The following is a 22,096-nucleotide window of genomic DNA, read 5'->3' as shown; positions in this document are numbered from 1 at the left end:
CCAGCCAAAGAAAGCGCTTGTAGATTATTGATTGCAACTCTTACACATGAGTACTCTTGCACAATCTACACATGAGTCTGCAAAAGGTTGAAAGCTTGTTTCGTCGCTCAATGACGTCACAGTGTCAACTGCACAAAATGTTCAATTTTTTTTTTAATAGGGTTAGGGTTATGGTTAGGGTTAGGGTTTCCAGTTGGCGTTAAGGTCAGGGTTAGGGTTAGGGTCACAATGCACCTTAAAACAGGAGTTTGAGTCCGTACGGACGTGACGACACTTGTGACGTCATTGAGCGACGAAAAAGCTTTCAACCTCTTGCCATGAGTCTAGGGAAATGGATGTCCTTAATTCAATTGAAGTGTGACTACCACTTCCAAGCATTGGGTGTTCTCGATTACTTATAGTGATTGAAATATGCGATGCAATCGTATGAGCATCTATCTGGATACCGGTGAAAGTCACTAGCTGGGCACCTGCAAATCCTTTCTACAGTTCACAGTCTACGTTAAGAGTCGACTGGAGAGATATGCTACTAGTATCTACATCAACGGCGATAGCTTGCACATCTTACGGGCGTTTAGCTGTTACTGAACTGCAAAAAATATTTCACAAAACTCCTTGATATGAGATACGATCGACATTTACATAGAAAACGCGTATTCTGCGCCACCATACTAGAATAGGCTGCAATGTTTTGAGCTTCTAACTTTTCATGGACCATATAGTGCCGTTGCACCTGGATTCCTTTGGTTTTTATAACAGGCTTTGCTTATATTAGCAAGGCTTGGGGTGGGGTTGTTAGACTCATGCTACACATGCAATATGCATGATGAAAACTCACTATAAAATAGGCTTCACCACTAATAATACTTGAGAATTATCAAGTAGTGGAATGATTATTTGTAAGCCGTTGCATTGTGAATACACGACGGAATCTATGATGAACAAATAGTAGTATCGCATATATATATATATATATAAAGATATATATATATATATATATATATATATATACCTGGCATTGTATAGTGCTGCTACATACAGATCGCTGGATCAAATTGCAAGTGTAACTTGATGTAGGCTAATATATGACGATTTCACTGACTACTCATTACTTGCTGTTTGTCGAACAAGACCAAGAACCTCGTAAAAGTGACAAGACACATTCACAAATTAAACACACGCACGCACGCACGCACGCACGCACGAGCACGCACGCACGCACACACACACATGCATGCATACTCATTCAAACAAGCTCCTCACGCGCGCGCACTCACGCACGCTCACAACAGCACACGTCATGCCCACACGAACGAACGCGCGCGCAACACACACACGCACGCACGCACGCACGCACGCACGCACGCACCACATACATACACACATCATGCATGCACATACGGACCAACGATAGTATGCACGCGTGCAAGCACACACGCGCACGCACGCGCACGCACGCGGACGCACGCACGCGCACGCACGCGGACGCACACAGCGACACGCGCACGCACGCGGGCGCACACACGCGCACGCACGCGGACGCACACACGCGCGCGCTATCGCATTTCCTACACAATGATGCAGGAAACTGAACTTCACCGACTTGAATAGCATCTGTGAACTAAATATAGGCCTACACCCTACAGACAGGACATAACGTTTTATATAGCAGTGGCTGTAGCACCCTAAGTGCCACATCCGCGGCTTGTCGCTACGCCTAGTTCCCACAGCTGCTCTCAGTCTAGTTCAGGATGTTGTAACAACGTTGCCGGTTAGTTTTCCCGGCAGCAGCCAACAGCTTGTACATCAAATAATCTATACGCATCTATATCAGGAGCTAATAATGACAAATTTGTCATTATTAGCTCCTGATCTATATGCATCTATGTATCTATCAATAGTACATAATAGAGACCTCTATTATGTAGGGCCTACTCTTGGTATCTATGTATCATATCAAGAGTCCATAATAACAAAATTCTATTAATAACATCATTGTTCATGGTTAAATCCTTAAATTAAACCACAATTAAAAAAATATTTGTTTGCCCTCACCCGACCCAGGCTGAAAAGTTTGGGTAGGTAGGTAGGCTTAACATTTTTTTGAGGGGGGTCTTTTTACAAATTCAGCATAGTGTCTACATGCTCGGGTGTGCTTGTGTGGGGATACCTTTTATGTTGAATGTTTGTTTTGATTGGTACATATAATGTATTGCCTACAGATTTATATAATGTACAGTGATACAATTTGTATAAAAAAAAGAATGGTAAATATCAATAAAAATGTTTGAGTCGGCCCATTTTTGGCGGGTCGTCGGGTGAGGGCAAACAAACAATATTTTTATTATGGCCTTATTTACCTTGACAGTTTCAGCTGTCGTTCTGACAGCCATCTTCAGAACTTACTAAGTTCTGAAGAACTTACTAAGTTCTGAAGATGGCTGTCAGAACGACAGCTGAAACTGTCAAGGTAAATAATTTAAGGATTTAACTATGAACAATGATGTTATTAATGTTTTAAAAGAAATCCGACAATGAACTTTCAAGATTAACAAAATTCTATTATGGACTCATGATCATATGTATCTAGATGCTGCATCGATTATACCAGAAGTAGATAAAAGGCGATTTCCCTATTATCTACTTCTGATCTATACGTATCTCTTCTGATCAGACGTTGGATTTCAGGTGGGTCGCTGATATGCCACTGACATGGGCATAACAATGTTAACCGATAAGACATCGCCATCAGGCAGACGCTCAAAGGTCGGTACGTTGTTTATTGAATCGCCATCCCTTCCGCCCTACCGCCCCACCTGCCTAAATAGGAATTAGAACCATTACAGTAATGTTACTCTCAAGGTTACAATGATCCTCTGAGCTGTCTGAATTTGCCCGCAGTTTGACATGGCGATTGCACGGGCAAACACACGTTGAGCGCCTCGAGCAAGGTATTTATCGTTAGGCTATGTGGTAAAAATGAACTATCACCAATGTCACACTTTCTTGTCTACATTATATTTAAAAAGCAGGTCCTACCAATAGCAAATGCAATGATATGCAACAGGAAACATGCGTATAGAAGGTGATTCTAGGCGAATAGTTACTGCAAACGGTTAATTAGTCTTTGGCACACATGCAATCGGGGCCCCTTACAGGGAATCGAAGCTTTCAAAATTAGCGAGTAAAAACACTGCCTATATTATTCATTATGTAATAATGTTTTTTGTCTGCAAGCATTGTTTTGGATGAACGCACATACTGGTTATTATGCATGACGAAGCTGAGCTAAGTAGCTCCGAGGAGCATTGATAAAGGCGCATACACTGATAAAGGTTGCTTACAGTAATAACCCGCGTATAAGAACATAGATTTTTCCAAGTTAGCCTCAACATGTTCTTATATAAATGGTGCTTACTGAAAAATTAGGCTCAAAAGGTTCTTAAATAGGTTCTTAATTGTTTCTACTTTAATATGTATACGCTTATACTTGATTCAAATTGTGTTAAAATTTTCTTACAAGAACTGCAATTTTTGCTAATTAATACCATGATGGGCTACAGTGTAAGTTTTTCAGTGCTTACCATACTGTATGATACAGTATGTATCCAAGGAAACAAAACAACATGCAAAAAGATGCGTGTTTCTGTTTAAGTCTTCATCTGCATGAAAAATTAAGAACCTACTTTAAAATCTGAGCCTAAAACAGGTTCTTATGAAAGGGTCTAAATGGGAAATTTAGCCTAACAGTAACATGTCTTAAAATCTATGTTCTTATACGCGGGTTATTACTGTATGTGGTATGTGCATTGCACGTCGCATACCTCCCCAGCGCCCCATACAGTCTTGCTGCAAGATTTACATGTCCAATGACAGCCACCATTAATCTTGCCCGACCTATATATAGTGACATAGGTCAATAGGTTTTTTAACACAAAAAGAAATACCAAATGTAGAAAATGCGGAAGAACAAGACGCACAATAAACACACATATTTGTTTTTCTTTTACGTTTCGGCGCGGCGCACTTGCTAACTGTCAGTTAATTTACATGAGTGTTTACAATGTGAATGTCAATATTATGTATGTTATCAGTATATGGGTTAAAGAGTGAACGTGAATCGCTGCCAAAGACTACAAACCATGACACCCTGCAACATAATGCGAGGAATAATACATGATAAGAACAAAGAAGGAATACTAAGAAGTTGAATAAGAACTCTGATAAGGACAAAGAAGCATCTAACCGCTAACGCGAAGCCAAATATACTAAATTGTTTTACTTCACTAAACAGTAAATAAATGTATATATACCCACTGACGTATTCCCGAAGAGTTTTTCCAAAAATGCGTTCTCTACCTTAATAATACAGGTATATCGACAAGAACCTAATGACATGTGAGAATAATTAGAAAGTAAATGTATATGCTCTTGATATCCTATAACGAACCATCTGAGCCCTCAACTACATAGAAATTATTAATGATAATTATCAGTAATGGTGCGAGAATCTCGTAATGGGCATCACGAAATTAACACCCTATTTAAAATTAAATAATTAATTAATTTAAACACATTATTTATTATGTGCACCGTCAGACGAACTCACTACAGTTCCTACTATTAAGGGGTTACTACACTACCAAACCTAATAGGTTAGAACACTACTACTTATGTTGTTCCCTAACGTGTAACTATACTGCACTAACTGCGAACTGATACCGATGACACACATGTGTGTTGTGATACTATCGTAGATATTACACGTACTAGAGGAAAAGGCACTGTCATATGCACGAGAGAGAAAATAATAGGGAGAAAGGGAGAGGGATTGGAGGAGTGAGCGCACTTTCATTCCCCTAAGAGATCACTTTATGTGTCATAACGACCACCGTTCATCCAAATGCAACATCTGAGGGGCAGTCCTCTCTTGCACTCTGCTCAGGGAGCTGCTTATTGCAAGTCTAGACGCAGAACTATCCAGATACTACAGCTGCAGCAGAAACGTGTCAAGCCGCGATTCAAATGAAATGCATAAATTTGCATTCTCAGCAGAAGCAGCCAGCCAGCTACCAGGTGAAACCACAACCCTAACCCTAACCCTAACCCTAACCCTAACCCATATTACAATAACGTCAGGAGTCTATCAATATAATATATATATATATATATATATAATATATATATAATATATAATATATAATATATAATAGATATTGATAGACTCCTGATAACGTCGTACTACGTACAAGCACAGCTCATCATCTGATTAGCTATTGCACTTGGCTCTACAGTGGCTCCTACGGCGGTGTGTAGCTACTTACATTCGAGCTTCTGGTCACAATTAATGTTTAATAGCCCCGTGGCAGCCACATGTACGGTATCTGTCGCTGCGCATCACACCTCGGCATATGTCAGCTCACAGCGTCATGGATAAACATTTACACACAGCTCACGTACAATGCCCCGAGGCGGTAGCTGGCTGGCTGGCTGCTACCGTGCGCGAAGGCCACCACCGGCTCCCTAGTATAGGTCTATATAGCAGAGCTGCAGCTATCAGCAACCACGTTTTTACCCACGTTGTTAAGCTACCGCTTACAACTTTCAGCGTCGCATTTTTTTCGCTCCGCGGTTTTCTGCAATCCGTCCCCACCCCAGTAAACTATCAAACAGGCAGCGCCAAACAGCATAGATTCACACCCATTGCTTTCCGATATGAATAGTCTCATTCCATAATGTCAATAACCAACTTGACGAGCTCAAGGTCTTGGCCTGCGGTTGATTTACTCCGCTGAACGTATATCAGGGGTTAATAGTGTCAAATTCATATCCATAGTAACAAAATCATTATTCCATTTGTCATTATTTGTCATAATTTGTCATAATTTGTCATTATTAACCCCTGCGTATATCAATAATAGGCTCTCCAGCAACGCAAGGTGTACGTAGTAGCATTTATAATACGCTGGTGAAAAATTGTAAAGTACAAATCTTCGTATCTTGCTGATCGGGGGGATGAAGCGGTCACACTCACAGCTAAACAGGGTTGTTGTTTCTGCACAAACCATGGATCCATTACGAGGTGGAGAGATCCAGAGAGAGGGGATCCAGTCCACAGGCACTTCAAGCGTTTCAATAAAATATATACGCAGGGGTCGTGTGCTATATGCACGGCGACAGTTAAATATATAGTTAACTATATATTTAACTGGCGCCGTGCACAGCACACGACCTCTGCGTATATATTTTATTAAAACGCTTCAAGTGCCTGTGATCCAGTCTAGCGCACAGCCAGAAGCTACGAGCTGTTACTAATATATACACTAAATATTATTTTTTGTTTACGCCGCCTCTGCGAAACTTACGTCTTAAAGACCACCCATATGAGGAAAGGCAAAGAAGAATCTTTAATTCACTTGCGTGTAGACGTATGAGAGGTGATTTAGTAGACTTTTAATTGCGATGTAAATCTCTCTCTTGCCACGTTATTGAATTCAAGGAACCGCCATCTGGAATTATTCTATTGCCGGCTACAGATTCGAAAAAGATTTTACAGCCAGTGTATACCTACCTACACACTGGACTGCACTGCTTACAAGCGTGGTGGATGGATGCACTGTCTTGAAATACAGACTAGGCAAGTTTTTGGCCAGAATCGGTATAGGAGTATCGATTAGGCGATGGGACTTGTCCATCGGGGACACACTGAAGCGAGTGAGAGAAATAGGGAGAGGGGGAGAAAAAGGGAGAGTAAACAAGGTTATAGAGGGATAGCAGCAGGTGAAAAGTGGCGGCCCGTGCACACACTGTGCAACGAAATCAACACGATAACCGTCGAGTGTTTATTTACGTGCGCATACTTCGCGCAGTGGTATGCTAGAGATACATACAGCTGAATTCCTCTACGCCAGCCCAGGCGAAGCATTCTCACCACGAACACTCACACACTCATACTGTACACAACTAATCGTACCGACCATAAGCATAGAGCTTCACGTCTTCATAACACATCTTTGTCACATATCCTAACGCACATCTACCAGAACCTCCCATATAACTCCACATATACATGCACACCCGTACCACCACACACACAATACACAAACATATGCACACGCGTACACACCCCCTTGTCCCCACAGACTCGGCACCCTCATACGCATACATATACTCATGTGTGCGTGTGTGCGTGCGTGAGTGCGTGCATGCGTGCGTGCGTGCGTGTGTACACATGCAGTAGCTACACCCCGCCCCAGGCGCACGCGCCAATCTTGTGTATCCCGTATCACCACCCACCCACTACCCAGCTACATTCCGCACTGTAGTTAACATGCCGGGGTAGTATTAATTAGGTTGGAAACAAATCCCTGCAGTAATTGCACTACGAGCAATTACAACAAATACGAAGCCGCTTAATCACGAGTCGTAATATATATATATATATACCTGGCTTGTTAGTGCTGCTACATACAGATCGCTGGATCAAATTGCAAGTGTAACTTGATGTAGGCTATAATATATGACGATTTCACTGACTACTCATTACTTGCTGTTTGTCGAACAAGAACCAAGAACCTCGTAAAAGTGACAAGACACATTCACAAATTAAACACACGCACGCACGCACGCACGCACGCACGCACGCACGCACGCACACACACATGCATGCATACTCATTCAAACAAGCTCCTCACGCGCGCGCACTCACGCACGCTAACACACGCACACGTCATGCCCACACGAATGAACGCGCGCGCGCACACACGCACGCACGCACGCACGCACGCACGCACGCACACATACATACACACATCATGCATGCACATACGGACCAACGACACACGTCATGCCCACACGAACGAACGCGCGCGCACACACACACGCACGCACGCACGCACGCACGCACGCACGCACGCACACATACATACACACATCATGCATGCACATACGGACCAACGATAGTATGCACGCGTGCAAGCACACACGCGCACGCACGCGGACGCACACACGCGCACGCACGCGCACGCACGCGGACGCACACACGCGCACGCACGCGGACGCACACACGCGCACGCACGCGGGCGCACACACGCGCGCGCTTATCGCATTTCCTACACAATGATGGCAGGAAACTGAACTTCACCGACTTGAATAGCATCTGTGAACTAAATATAGGCCTACACCCATCAGACAGGACATAACGTTTTATATAGCAGTGGCTGTAGCACCCTAAGTGCCACATCCGCGCGCTTGTCGCTACGCCTAGTTCCCACAGCTGCTCTCAGTCTAGTTCAGGATGTTGTAACAACGTTGCCGGTTAGTTTTCCCCGGCAGCAGCCAACAGCTTGTACATCAAATAATCTATACGCATCTATATCAGGAGCTAATAATGACAAATTTGTCATTATTAGCTCCTGATCTATATGCATCTATGTATCTATCAAGAGTACATAATAGAGACTCTCTATTATATAGGGCCTACTCTTGGTATCTATGTATCATATCAAGAGTCCATAATAACAAAATTCTATTAATAACATCATTGTTCATGGTTAAATCCTTAAATTAAACCACAATTAAAAAAATATTTGTTTGCCCTCACCCGACCCAGGCTGAAAAGTTTGGGTAGGTAGGTAGGCTTAACATTTTTTTTGAGGGGGGTCTTTTTACAAATTCAGCATAGTGTCTACATGCTCGGGTGTGCTTGTGTGGAGATACCTTTTATGTTGAATGTTTGTTTTGATTGGTACATATAATGTATTGCCTACAGATTTATATAATGTACAGTGATACAATTTGTATAAAAAAAAGAATGGTAAATATCAATAAAAATGTTTGAGTCGGCCCATTTTTGGCGGGTCGGTCGGGTGAGAACAAACAAACAATATTTTTATTATGGCCTTATTTACCTTGACAGTTTCAGCTGTCGTTCTGACAGCCATCTTCAGAACTTACTAAGTTCTGAAGAACTTACTAAGTTCTGAAGATGGCTGTCAGAACGACAGCTGAAACTGTCAAGGTAAATAATTTAAGGATTTAACTATGAACAATGTTATTATTAATGTTTTAGAAGAAAACCGACTATGAACTTTCAAGATTAACAAAATTCTATTATGGACTCATGATCATATGTATCTAGATGCTGCATCGATCTATACCAGAAGTAGATAAAAGGCGATTTCCCTATTATCTACTTCTGATCTATACGTATCTCTTCTGATCAGACGTTGGATTTCAGGTGGGTCGCTGAATATGCCACTGATCATGGGCATAACAATGTTAACCGATAAGACATCGCCATCAGGCAGACGCTCAAAGGTCGGTACGTTGTTTATTGAATCGCCATCCCTTCCCGCCCTACCGCCCCACCTGCCTAAATAGGAATTAGAACCATTACAGTAATGTTACTCTCAAGGTTACAATGATCCTCTGAGCTGTCTGAATTTGCCCGCAGTTTGACATGGCGATTGCACGGGCAAACACACGTTGAGCGCCTCGAGCAAGGTATTTATCGTTAAGCTATGTGGTAAAAAATGAACTATCACCAATGTCACACTTTCTTGTCTACATTATATTAAAAAGCAGGTCCTACCAATAGCAAATGCAATGATATTGCAACAGGAAACATGCGTATAGAAGGTGATTCTAGGCGAATAGTTACTGCACAACGGTTAATTAGTCTTTGGCACACATGCAATCGGGGCCCCTTACAGGGAATCGAAGCTTTCAAAATTAGCGAGTAAAAACACTGCCTATATTATTCATTATGTAATAATGTTTTTTGTCTGCAAGCATTGTTTTGGATGAACGCACATACTGGTTATTATGCATGACGAAGCTGAGCTAAACATGGTGACTATTAACACATTTATAGAATATCTCTCTGTATACATGGCCCTGTGAATATTGATTAACCCTGAATTTCTGCAAACAGCTTCCGAGTTTGAGGTCACTGTTGATAAAAGATGTGTGCAGTACCACAGCGGTACCTAAACAGCTACTAATACTTTTCTGATCTTAATGATATCACAGAAACAAATAACTGGGATGTAGTGGCCGTTTACTATGCCATGTCCATCTTTTCACATTTTTACAGCACTGTTATTAATTAAATAATTATTAATTATTTAATTAAATAATTAATTAATACTAGGTTTACTGACATCACGTATGGAAGCTGTAGAGAAATTACTGCTGTGCCTACCTTGTATTGATCTTTAACCTCCTCTTTAATCTTGATATTCTCTTCAGGCAGGCACAGATCAGTTGTATCAGGTCTATTCACATCTTTATTCTATACGTTACGAAGAAAGACACGAATCAGACGTTGTCTGCCTGATATCTCTGAATGCACGAAAATACCTTAACAGTGAGACAGCAACTGCTTTGATTATGTGTTTATTACTTACCTACAATTATTACTTGAAATATGTCATTTCAATGTGTAATTTAAGTTACTAACCAAAACATTTAGAAAATGGTCTCATATATCTATTATTCTAAAACTACTGAAAAACGGGAATGCTGTGTGAATACTTAATGAGCTGATCAGTACAAGCAGTACATACACTGGGAGCAGCATTGTCTGTGGCTTTCTGCGCTCGTGCATTGCGAGTCCTCCTTCTCTCCTGGAACCGTTGTTCCATCTCTTCCTCTGCTTCTTTTTGTCTTCCATCTTCTTTTTTGTTGGCCAGGTTTGCTGACGACGGTTCATTCTTGTTGCTGTGCTTCCCTGTAACAATAAGCACGGAATCCAAGTTGGAAAGAATAATGTGCGACATTAACAGCAAGTTAAATTCTCTTTCACGGAAGTTTTGAGACAACAGCAACATTCATCAGACATGCTTTACTACAGTAAAAGGAGTTTTTACTATTTCGCAACTTATCATAACTTGATGGACAAACATGGCAAAACCTGAAAGACTGTTTAATTAAAATTAGGCAAAACATATCTCAATGTACTTGAATAAGCTTCATTTTAAAAACAAATAAGCAGTTAAACCAAATTCTTAACTCTCTACTAATAAATTTATTTATTTAAAACAAACTAATTAATTCCTCCATCAGATATCAGCAATAAAATTCGAATGCTGCACAAATCCCATTACACTGACATACATTGTCACGCATAATGTCCACATACCTTCCCCACTGCCAGTAGATGGCGTGGTGGTAGGAGTAACAGGTAAACTGGGTCGGCGCACTTGTATTGTAACCGAGTTGCTGATTTCGTCCGGCGTTGGCGCAGATGCTTGCTTCCTTCTTGTTAACGGTGTGAGAGAGAGAATGGCAGACACTTCTGCCGATGGTAACTCCTGTGAGATCTTTCGCGCCGGTGGCACGAGAGCACTAACTGTCAGCAGTTGTTGGCCGGACGTACTGGCGGGTGGTGGCCGCTTAGTGAGTGGCAGCCTCGCAGTGTAGCTGCGTGCTGGTGATTGCGGAGCCTGGTTCGACTTCTTCTCTTTGGATTCCTGCTTTCTAAGTTTAGCCGTGAATGTGGACAACGGTGTGCTTTTCGGTTTGACTTCCTTTTTCTTTTCCAGTTCCGCTTGCTTCTCTTCTTCCTTCTTCTGACTCCTGACCGCTTCCTTCTCCTGGCTCCTCCCAACATCTTTCTTCTGACTGCTCTCCACTTCCCTCTCCTGCCCCTCCACATTATCCTGAATCCTCCCTGCATCCTTCTCTTGGCTCCTCCCCACTTCCTTCTGCTTCTCTTTCGTGGCTGCGTCCTGTTGATCTGTCTGCTGTTGAGAAGTCTTTCTCAGCTGGCTCATCCGAGCCTGAGCTTCTGCTACGTCCTCAGCCGTAATGCCCTGTGTCGAGCGGCGCGTCTGACGAGCCAGGCGGGATTTAGACCGTCGCACGGTCTCCGCTTCATCGTCCGGGGACGGTGGCTGCAGCGACCTGCATTAATTGTCAAGTCTGTTAATTAAACTATTATTATTATTATTATTATTGTTGTTGTTGTTGTTATTGGCCTTCATAGCTTATAACTGTTGCATTTTTATTAACCATGTTACATATGACCTTGACTGCATGGCGTGGGGAAAAGTACGAAAATTTATGATAAAAAAGATGGTTAACGCAAGAAAGCGGGTGGTGAGGTAAAATTCTAGGAAGCTACTCCAGAAACCTTTGGCCTCAGACAGCCAAAAACAACCATATTACCAATGCTAACTGCTCAAAGAGATAACTTCTTCTTTTTTTATACGCTAACAATGAATATTTGACTTTATAATATTACAATAATGAATACACGTTCATGCATGCAGGCATGTGATAATAAGAGCACATCCTACGTATTTTAAATTTGTGTTTAACCTGATCGGTCTTGTTGTCAGTGAAGTATCGCCAGATGATCCTGTAATTGGAGCCTCGCTTTCCATGCCCATGAAAATGTGCAAATACAGTTTCATACAACTCTCAAATATGCTAGATTTTGCTCAATTTGGAATGCGTAGGCATCAACACATCTGTGAGCAAACAGTTACATGATGTTATATTAGAGAGATTGACTATTTTACAAACACCTCTGTCACAGCACATGACAGTTAAAGATTGGCAATAAAATGAAACACACAGATGACTGAATATGCTGAAGACTTTTGATCAAACTACAAACGTTACAATAGTTACCAGAAAATAAAATTCCATTATCACAAAATTAATACCCTAGCCTCCATTTTGGCAGTGTTAGTGTTAGCATACCAATGAACACTGTCTACAATAATACAGATACTTACCCAATAAGGGCATCTTTACTGCCTAATGTCTGCGGACTAACATCTAATGACAATGAGCGAGTGGGGCGCCCTAGCCTACGTTCTCTCTAAAATAAAAAGTAGTTGTCAATAAAATACAATTCTTAAAGACTCTAAACATCTGCACTATGACACTGGGAACTCACTCATCAGTACAAACAGGTGTTTCAGCATATATAGTCTACACAAAATAATGCATCCAATATTTGCTCAGTGTGGTTTCCCCAAGACTTACATATCAACAACTAAAACACGAGCATCAACAATCACACAGCAACAGCCTGTTATGACCTGGATACGAAACGGGGTGACTGTATGTGATTAAAATCGACATGACCTATAGGTACCTCTTCAGAGGTCTCTTCAGGAATGCTGAGGGTTGATCCGACAGACTGTGTTGGAGTACAGAGGTTGTTGTTGACTTCCGGCTGAGTGTCTACGATAGCAGGGGCGGGACCATCAGTCCTTCTCCAGCCCAGTTTCTGCTCCTGCTGTGGGTGCAATATACAGTGCCATATACAGTCTATAAACAAGATATGTACACTACTGGAATGTACGCAACACTATATACATACTATAATAATGATTTGTCAACGGTTTGAAGTTATATGGTGCCATCTACACATTATAGCTGTGATTTGTGCACAGGCGGTACATATACAGTGCCATCTACACGCAGTGGAAAGGACAAAATACAGAGAATGCAAAAATTGGTAGGAACGGTCGGACTGTTGGGCAGGTCCAGCAGATTTTACTTGCGCGCCACACACATTGTCCGACACTACTTTTTTCAACAAATAGGCACTCAGCGTCCATTACTGACAGCAATGGTCAAAATCAGTGGATCTGGCAAAAAAATCAGTGAGTTGAGAACAGGTCAACTGACTGCCGGACCCATTGTTCACGAGACAGAAAAAGAGTAAGGATTCTTACTTTCATCAGCCTAATTAAATGGCCAGCTAATAACTGGAATATTGATTATTTCGACAAGAGCTTCTACTTATGTATTTGAATAATACATAGCAGTTACAATTCTTGCGTAAATTTACAAACAAAGAGCACAGTATATCACAGTATTGTATTAAAATTTAAAAGATTTTACAGATTTTATAAATGAGCATTGAGTACTTCTGCTACAGTTATACTTCCAAGTGTGAAATGAGTTAGTATAGAACATTCCATATTACACTATGACACCCCTTAGTTACAAGCTGAAAGTAACATTTCTCATTACACACATGTATGGGATTGGGTGAGATAGCCTCACAAGTCACAATGCAGCATAATTCTGATTTACCTTGACTGGATCATTTTGGCACGATGGGGTTTGTACTTCTGCACGTACCTGATCTATCTTATCTCTGCCTACTGCTGGGTTTGCAGGGAAGCTCTGCCCAGGCACTCCCTGGCGTACTCTCTGATTTAACAAATTCGCCATATCACCAGGGATCACGGGCGCACTCCTGCGCGATGATTCAGATTTGTCGGAAGTACTGCCTGTTACTTCAGATATGCGAGGCATGGTCTGCACAAAAGGAGAGCAAACATCTCTTCTTATCGACGGTAAGGAAACAGACAAGGAACTAACCTATACTGACATCTGGCAGTAATGAGCAGAAATAATATTACAAAACCTTAAAGGGACACATCTCCCTTGGTTCCTTACCTATTTTCAGTTAAAATAGGTTAAAATTACGCTACTTAAAAATTTCAATTGTTCAATATTAATTGTGAATTTTTTTTTCATGTTTTAAAACTAACGCCTATACCACTGCTTACAACGACGGTGGCGCCACTACCAGCGCATCCACTTTCAAAGTTGTGCATCACGGCTTTTCGGCTGTAGGTTACAGACCGAGGGTGTTTCTTATTTATTAATTTAAGAGGAGAAGGATTGCGATATCTTATACACAACTCTTAATTTCCGTATAATATGAACGAATTTGTCCTAAAATAAAAATTGTTCGGTTAAATTGCAGTTAGGTATAAATATCATTGCACTTTTGTGATTAGCCTTCGGTCTGTTACGTGCAAAATAAATTCGCATAAGCGCAACTTCGTCAGGGTGGACCTCAGGGTCACAATCGCGAGGTGTCTTGTCGCTGGTCAAAAATAAAGATTTCGAAACTGACTATTGTTTTATGCAAATGTGAAAGTGTGATCATAGAAATTTGTGGGCATATACTATTATTTATGCACTTACTATCATAATATACCATCAAATTCCAGGGTGTAGTTTATCCCTTTAAATTGTTTTTTGAAATTTTAAGTGTTTCGACTGTTTGAGGTCAATAGCATGATAGAAAATAATGTGGCAGTGGTAACAAATATCTATTAGCATCACATGCAACAAAAATTTAGAGGTTCATGCAGCATAGCAACAGATAATGCTGCAATATTACGTTGATAGAAGTCAACAAAGTTCACTAAACATATTTAGGAATCAAGATTAAGGAATATAAAATAAATTATCCAGCTGTAAAAAGAAATGGCTAATCAATACACTTGAGACCAAATTACCTGGTGGGCATGATTTTCTTCTGACAGACTGGGAAGGGCTGGTGTAATTCGATTATTGTTTGGTTCTGAAACAAGGAGATATTAAAAAAATATATATATACATATACTCAAAGAAGTTTGACACGCATTTTCCCACGTTACTACCGATGTTCCACTTCAAATTTTGGCATTAATAAAAACAAAAAATGTATATGTTCTTGAGCTTATTTCATACCTTTATTAATCGCCTATCTTGTACCGAAATCGATGTCTATCTCTTTACTGTCGTATTGCTGGAAATTGTATTCAAACACGGTGTTGATTCGAAGGCTTTTCGTCATGTTGTCACGTCTATGTGGGCGTATTTTATTTAACGACACTAGCGACAACCGCTCCAATCCTCCTCATTTGACTCAGCAGGGATTGCAATGTTTTGATCTCACGAGCAAGAAATATCATCAAGTACATATTTCCTTAGTTTGCAATGCATCTACGATCTTGTAAGACATGTATTCGCCTGCCAACACAGTGCGATTGTGTGCATACGGCCTTTGGTTACATGCATATGTGACTACTACGTGTTTATGGCACTAGGCTTCTCACATCACTGCTGAGCGGAGGATTGGAGCAGTTGTCACTTGTATTGCTCCGCAAATTAAATACGCCTACATAGATGTGACAACATGACAGCAGCCTCTGGATCAACAGTGTTTGATTACAATTTACAGTAATACGATAGTAGATAGCTGTAAACCAATTTCAGTGCAAGATAGGCTAATAATAAAGGTATTAAATACACTCAAGAACATATGCAATTTTGTTTTTATTTATGTTCCTTGCAGGAGTACTCGTCCACACTGATAACTTCAGTCAGCTTTGAGAAAGCCTCCTGATAGGAGGCGAAACGTCAGCAGTACGTTTTATACAAACACGATTGAGTAAAAATTAACCAAGATAGATCTATTATCTACAAACCGAATGAACTTATTTAATGAATGTATTAGCTGCCTAGACACCAACTAGCACCAGCTCGTTACCTGTGCATTTTTAATGAATTAAAATTCGGCTTTATAATTGAACCATATCATTGTCTTTCTCATCAATACTTGATCTTCCAACGTATTAAACCCAAACTACTTTCCACTCAATAATAATCAACTCCATATCAAAGTTCAAACAACACATTACTGATCACACGAGTATAGGATGTTGGGATGTTCCGTCAGTTACCATCTCCGGAAGAACAAGTTACCTGGACAGGAGGCAATCCGTGCATCTCCATTCTGAATGGGATGCAAGTCATGCTGCGCAAGTTTCTGATTATGGAGTGATCGCTCTTGCTGTTTTTCCTTGTCAGCCACGTGACTCTTGTCGACAACGCTCATTCTCGTTAACGAGGTCCTATCAATGGAAGCAGTGGTTAATAATGACATTATTCATTATTAACCCATTCATAATTATTTTCATTAATTATTTCATTATTAACATTTGTCATTAATAATCTCTGATGCAAGTCAGCAAGAAATGTTACTGACCTTACCCTAATACTAGGGAAAGCTCTTTTTTAGAAAACTTGTGATCACTAATTGACCATTATCTGTAGTATTTTTTACATGCCGAGTGTTCTCTAGTTAGGTTACTGGAGACACATGGTTTGCATACAATTCCTATCAGACTGACAGTGGACTGCTGTATGTTACATTCGATTTTAGGTTGCTGCTAGAAAGTGGTGAGTAATGTTTTGTTACTTACAAAGCCATAGAGTAAAATAATAATTTTTTGCATATTTTTATATGGTTTTTTATTATTTTACCTTCTCTTCACAGGCAGAATCTGTCGGGGGAATTTTAGTTCCTGTTCAGGCTTCGGAGATAGCTGCAACAAAATTAATTATGTACTATCTAATACCAAGCAGGACACGTTTCAACTGCACATGTATCCAAGCATCTAAATCTTAACGAAAATTCAATAAAACTCCTTAGATAAAAAGTTGATTTTGTTGCAATTCAAATATAGTATACACTACATGAAAGATTGCCCCCAGGGTAGTGCTGCTAATTCACTTCACGAAGAACATACATCTCATACATGAAAAGTTTCAAGGGTGATGATTGTCAGATAACAGATGGATACCGCTTATAAACATACATGCACTGCACACTACGAAAATACTCACTGCCGATTGCTTGCTTTGCAATTGCAAAAGGAACATGATAATATCCGAATCTGCTATGTCAAAAGCCGTTTGGCCCTACAAGAAGAAATTAAAAAAACAACTGAAACATCTAGGAAATTATATTGACCTACGAATACTTGTACGTTGTTACAGATATTATTAGTAATATCTAAAATTAACAATTTGTGTATCTTATTTTGATGGTTAAACCTTTTTGATTTCATTCAAACTTGCTCACATCAATAATTTTAGCAATAAACCAAACAAAAGTGTTGTTACCATATTAACAACTATTAAACAAATCTCTATATTTATATTTTATATACTATTAATTTTTTATATAACTTTTTTTTATGAAACTGACTTGCACTTTCTGCTCCTGCCAAAATTATCAGATTTAATTCCAATAAATTTCCTGTATCATACCAATTCCAACAACAACATGCCAAATTTAACAGATGTGGAATAAGGGATACCATGAAGTCCTTGGCACGCATGCTGCACCGGTGCATGGCCAGCACCTCACACGCATCTCGCTGGCCCCAGTATACGGCCGCATGCAGCGGTGTCCAGCCCTCCAAGTCCTGCGCTTCTGTGTTAGCCCCTGCCTGCAGTAGAAGGCTAGAACACGATTCACCAATAAGGTATTAGCAATGACCTAAGGAGCGAGCATATATTTTGTTTTGATTGCGACCTAATGGTGATAGCGCAGTGTTATGCAAATATGCAGCATTTGCTTTGTTACTTGCAATACTGCAAATATGCAGCATTTGCCTTGTTGTTACTTGAAATAAGCAAAGGTCATACGTTTTAATAATAAAAAATAATTGATAATATGTACATGATATAAAAATGGTAAACTGAATTCATATTAACTTCCCTGTGGCTGCTCCCTATAATGTCAATTCAACAACGACTTGAAACTGGGGAGCCAGTCTATATATATTCTTTATTTGCTTACATCATGACATTTATGTAACCCTTTGATGCAGCTACATGGAGTGCAGTAGCCTTTGTCACGGGATGTACTCGCTCTGTGACTGCTCCCAGGTTAAGCCACTGTCTCGCATCAGCCAGCATCAGATTTTGTTCCTCATTTCTGGCTGCATCAACATCAATGCCTGCAAGGAGAAGTTTCAAAATAACCACTGGTGCAAGCACATGCATACTTTTGTTTTCAGTTCTTATACATCTTTAGCACCACTGATGTGGTTTAACTATTTACCAACATTATGAGATATATATCATAATGCGTGTATGTATGGGCAAGCATGTATGCAGGCTCGTGCGTGCGTGCGTGCGTGCGTGCGTGCGTGGTGTGTGTGCATGTGTGCATACATTTATGTATATTTACGATTAAAATCATATCTAGCAAAGAGGAGGACGATCTATAAGGTAACACATAATCTATACTTTAATGCACTTGAATGGCCACCAATATAATTCACTATGCCTATATCTACTAGGTAGGTCTGTAAATTGAATTGTGTGTAGCAGTTTAGGTTTGGGTTCATCATTACATAGCTTGTTTGTCTTTATATGCATATACCAGCTTTGAACAGCAAGCAGCTTTGCTGAGATGGTAATCAAAGACAGTGTATAATTAGGGTTAGGGTATAAGTAAAGAAGAAATAATAAAGGAAATAAGAGTTTATCAAATTTGACTATGATAACACATTGGACCATTTACTAACTTGGCAGTACCAAAAATATGTAGCAAATATCTGTTGATAAAAAAGTTGTATGCCGTAACGTTGTTTTACTACTGGATTATGCGAGGTGATCCACCTCTTGTTCCCAGCTAAAGACTCAGTTAATCATACATGTAACCAATTAAACTATATAAGATCCCCAAGCAATTTCTAATCATTGAGCAGTGAATGACTAATGATGCAGGAAAGGCTTTTTTAGACATATGGTTTAGATCTGCTCTTCTAAGATCCAGGCGATTAGCCATACACACTGCAGGCATCAATGTAATAAAAAGTTCCAAGGCCAAGGCCACACACGCATACACACATGCACACACACGCACACACACCGCACGCACACGCACGCGCACACGCACGTCGCAGCCTTCACCATTCATTTGAAACTTTCAACGAGAGCCGCACGAATACACATTTCAACAGCTCCATCTTGTATTCTCCCTGAAGCACAGTCGCGTTGCACCCACCCGCGTTCCAGCCACGCCCAGATCTGTGTAAGTATACCGGCCAAGCCCCAGGAAAATAATGTCGCTGTAGTCCACTAGTAACCCCCGCGCGCCCCGAGCTGTGTCTCGATCACACCAAAGACTGACGAATCTCGCGTTCGCGAACCTTGCCCAGTAATGGAAATGGCTTCAGCCACAACACTGCACCGTTTTTGCAACGTTCCAATGTCGAGGCTCGTACGGCGAGTTGGAAAGCACTGCGCCGCCTGCGCGCCGCCTGTAGCCCATAGACTGGCACTCGCTTCCACCTCTCGGCTTAGCTTTAGTCACTCGATGGGTAATCGAGGTGGAGCGAGTCCCAGTCTATATAGCCTTTGTCCTTGCAGCCATTTCCATTACTGGCAAGGTTCGCGAACGCGAAAATTTCGTCAGTCGTTCTGGGATCGCGTGACACAGCTCGGTTACGGAAACAGAGACATTATGTTTTATAACAAGTGAAACTGTTCACGTCCCAAAGTCGTGCCCTCTGTGTCCCCACTAAAATTGTGGACTGTTCGCTGCAGCTGATGGTGCGCTGCTGCCGGCCTAGAGCATTCGGGCGCATGGATCCATAGCTCCAACGCTGCATACTGTCGTAGGACGTTCCCGCGGTCGCGTGCGCCTTGCCGTGGAACTGCGCGCAAGATCTGCGCTCAGCACTTCGGGTCAACACCTCCTTTCGGCACGCTTCTCTAGTATCCCGTCTCATCTGGTTGTGCTCTGTTGTACCGGTTTCGGTTTCACAATACCAGCAGCTGATGGAAGTGAGTGATCGATTTTTTCTGTGTGTGGCAGCACTGTACAGTCAGTGCTGACAATGTGTGAAGATTGCCGAATTGAGGGGTTTTTCACGGGATTTTTCGGTGAGTTTGACGGTTTGGCAGGTTTTTTTCAGCTACGAACATCTCCCGGGTATAAGAGATGGCCCTGTGAAAATTGCATCCAGATCGCTTGGGCGGATTGGCCGCCTATAGGGAAGATACATACATACGAACTCAAATATATATTAGATAGCTAGCCTATTACATTTATTATAAATGTTCCATGTTCCATGTTCCAAGAAACGGTATTGCTAGGGTTACAATACCCCTATACAGACAACCCCTGCTTATATAGCAAGCAATTTACTCTACCTACTTCCTGATACTGACAATGACAATGGCAGTGGGAGATTGTAGGGTAGGGGTGCATTAGTCGACCGACACAGATCGCAGTAATGGGGGGTGATGATAAACCCGCACCCTCACATTAGCAAAGCGGAGGTTATAACGTCTGCATTTGGCAGACTAGGGGTGCATATGATATAAGGCAAGGTCACATAGATGATAGAGATGGCAGATAATGTCTTAATTGTTTATATATACAAAAAGAACCTCGCAGGAAATGATTACATACTATATATAATGCTAATGAAGTAACTGTATTGAAATGTTGCACTTTCGCCTTACTGCTGTCATCGAAAATCCAAAATCAAAATACTAACTCGTTCGTACACTCACGATACCACTGCACAATGCTACCACTTTTTAAAGTGGGCGGAGCTCCAGGGAAATGCAGCGAATGGCAATTCTTAAACAGCGTATGATTTGAAAGAGGTAACTGGGCGCACTATCCGCGTACTATTTCCTATGACTATTTGATCAAATTTTGCATTAAATAATGGTCGGATTTTTCTTTGTTTAGAACTTTTTATATTTGGAACTTATAGTGAAAACGCCTAACACCACACGAAATGAACCACGGGAAATCAAAAGCTTTGCTCTCGCCTCCCCCCCCCATCTGTACGACCCCCATGTAAGTCGCGAATTCCTCCCACGTCCCAATGTCTGCCCCTGTGTCCCCCGCTAAAATGCGGACTGTTCGCTGGCAGCTATGGATCGCGTGCGCCGACCTATGGATTCGGAGCACGGAGCCATAGCTGCCAGCGCTGCATACTGTCGTAGGACGTTGGCCGCGGTCGCGTGCGCCTTGCCGCGGAACTGCGCGCAAGATTCTCGCTCACAGTTATAGGATCAACATCTCTTTCGGCAACACTTCTCTGGTATCCCGTCTCATCTGATTCGGTTGCCAGTGAGTTTATCAGAAGAATACCTGGCTACAGTACACTACGCCAGTTGAGCGCTGCGGCACTTGTTTGTATAATAACATCCGCAATTCTTAGCGGTTAATGTATTAATAGTATGGAAAAAATGATTGGCGTGTAAAAAGTTCTGGTAATATTACGAGGGGTATAATTAATACCGTGTCTACATTCTTTCTGCATGCTAATGTCTTCAAAATGGCAATATAATTTATATGTAGGAAGGAACTTCTGTTTATCGTAACCCACACCGTTTGCTATAGTGTAAGAGTGCGGGTGCGTGCGTGCGTGCATGCGTTCATGTGTGCGTGTGTGTGCGTGCGTGCATGCGTGCGTGCGTGCGTGCGTTGCGTGCGTGTGTATGTGTGCGTGCGTGTGACGTG

At 41.3% G+C, this 22,096-nt stretch overlaps 1 protein-coding gene across 3 annotated transcripts in view; it reads right to left on the bottom strand.

Annotated features, from left to right (window-relative positions):
- Positions 1-22,096, bottom strand: part of LOC106813027 (protein phosphatase 1 regulatory subunit 12A-like) — a 55,604-nt gene that overhangs the window by 17,580 nt on the left and 15,928 nt on the right. For 2 of the 3 annotated variants that reach the window (XM_014817074.1, XM_014817082.1), the window contains exons 5-17: positions 18,401-18,560; positions 17,916-18,060; positions 17,440-17,514; positions 17,077-17,138; positions 16,516-16,664; positions 15,285-15,349; positions 14,110-14,289; positions 13,112-13,255; positions 12,747-12,832; positions 12,325-12,381; positions 11,144-11,907; positions 10,569-10,732; positions 10,205-10,294 (exon numbers count right to left, since the gene is read on the bottom strand). In XM_014817074.1, the coding sequence (XP_014672560.1) occupies positions 10,205-10,294; positions 10,569-10,732; positions 11,144-11,907; positions 12,325-12,381; positions 12,747-12,832; positions 13,112-13,255; positions 14,110-14,289; positions 15,285-15,349; positions 16,516-16,664; positions 17,077-17,138; positions 17,440-17,514; positions 17,916-18,060; positions 18,401-18,560 (2,141 nt within the window). The remainder of the gene's footprint in view (positions 1-10,204; positions 10,295-10,568; positions 10,733-11,143; positions 11,908-12,324; positions 12,382-12,746; positions 12,833-13,111; positions 13,256-14,109; positions 14,290-15,284; positions 15,350-16,515; positions 16,665-17,076; positions 17,139-17,439; positions 17,515-17,915; positions 18,061-18,400; positions 18,561-22,096) is intronic. The other variant, XM_014817088.1, reaches the window with a different exon arrangement.

The sequence above is a fragment of the Priapulus caudatus genome, unplaced genomic scaffold (genome assembly GCF_000485595.1).
Source record: "Priapulus caudatus unplaced genomic scaffold, Priapulus_caudatus-5.0.1 Scaffold22, whole genome shotgun sequence".
NCBI lineage: Eukaryota > Metazoa > Priapulida > Priapulimorpha > Priapulimorphida > Priapulidae > Priapulus > Priapulus caudatus.
The sequence above is the reverse complement of the archived record's forward strand: the minus strand, read 5'-3'. Positions and strand labels throughout refer to the sequence as shown.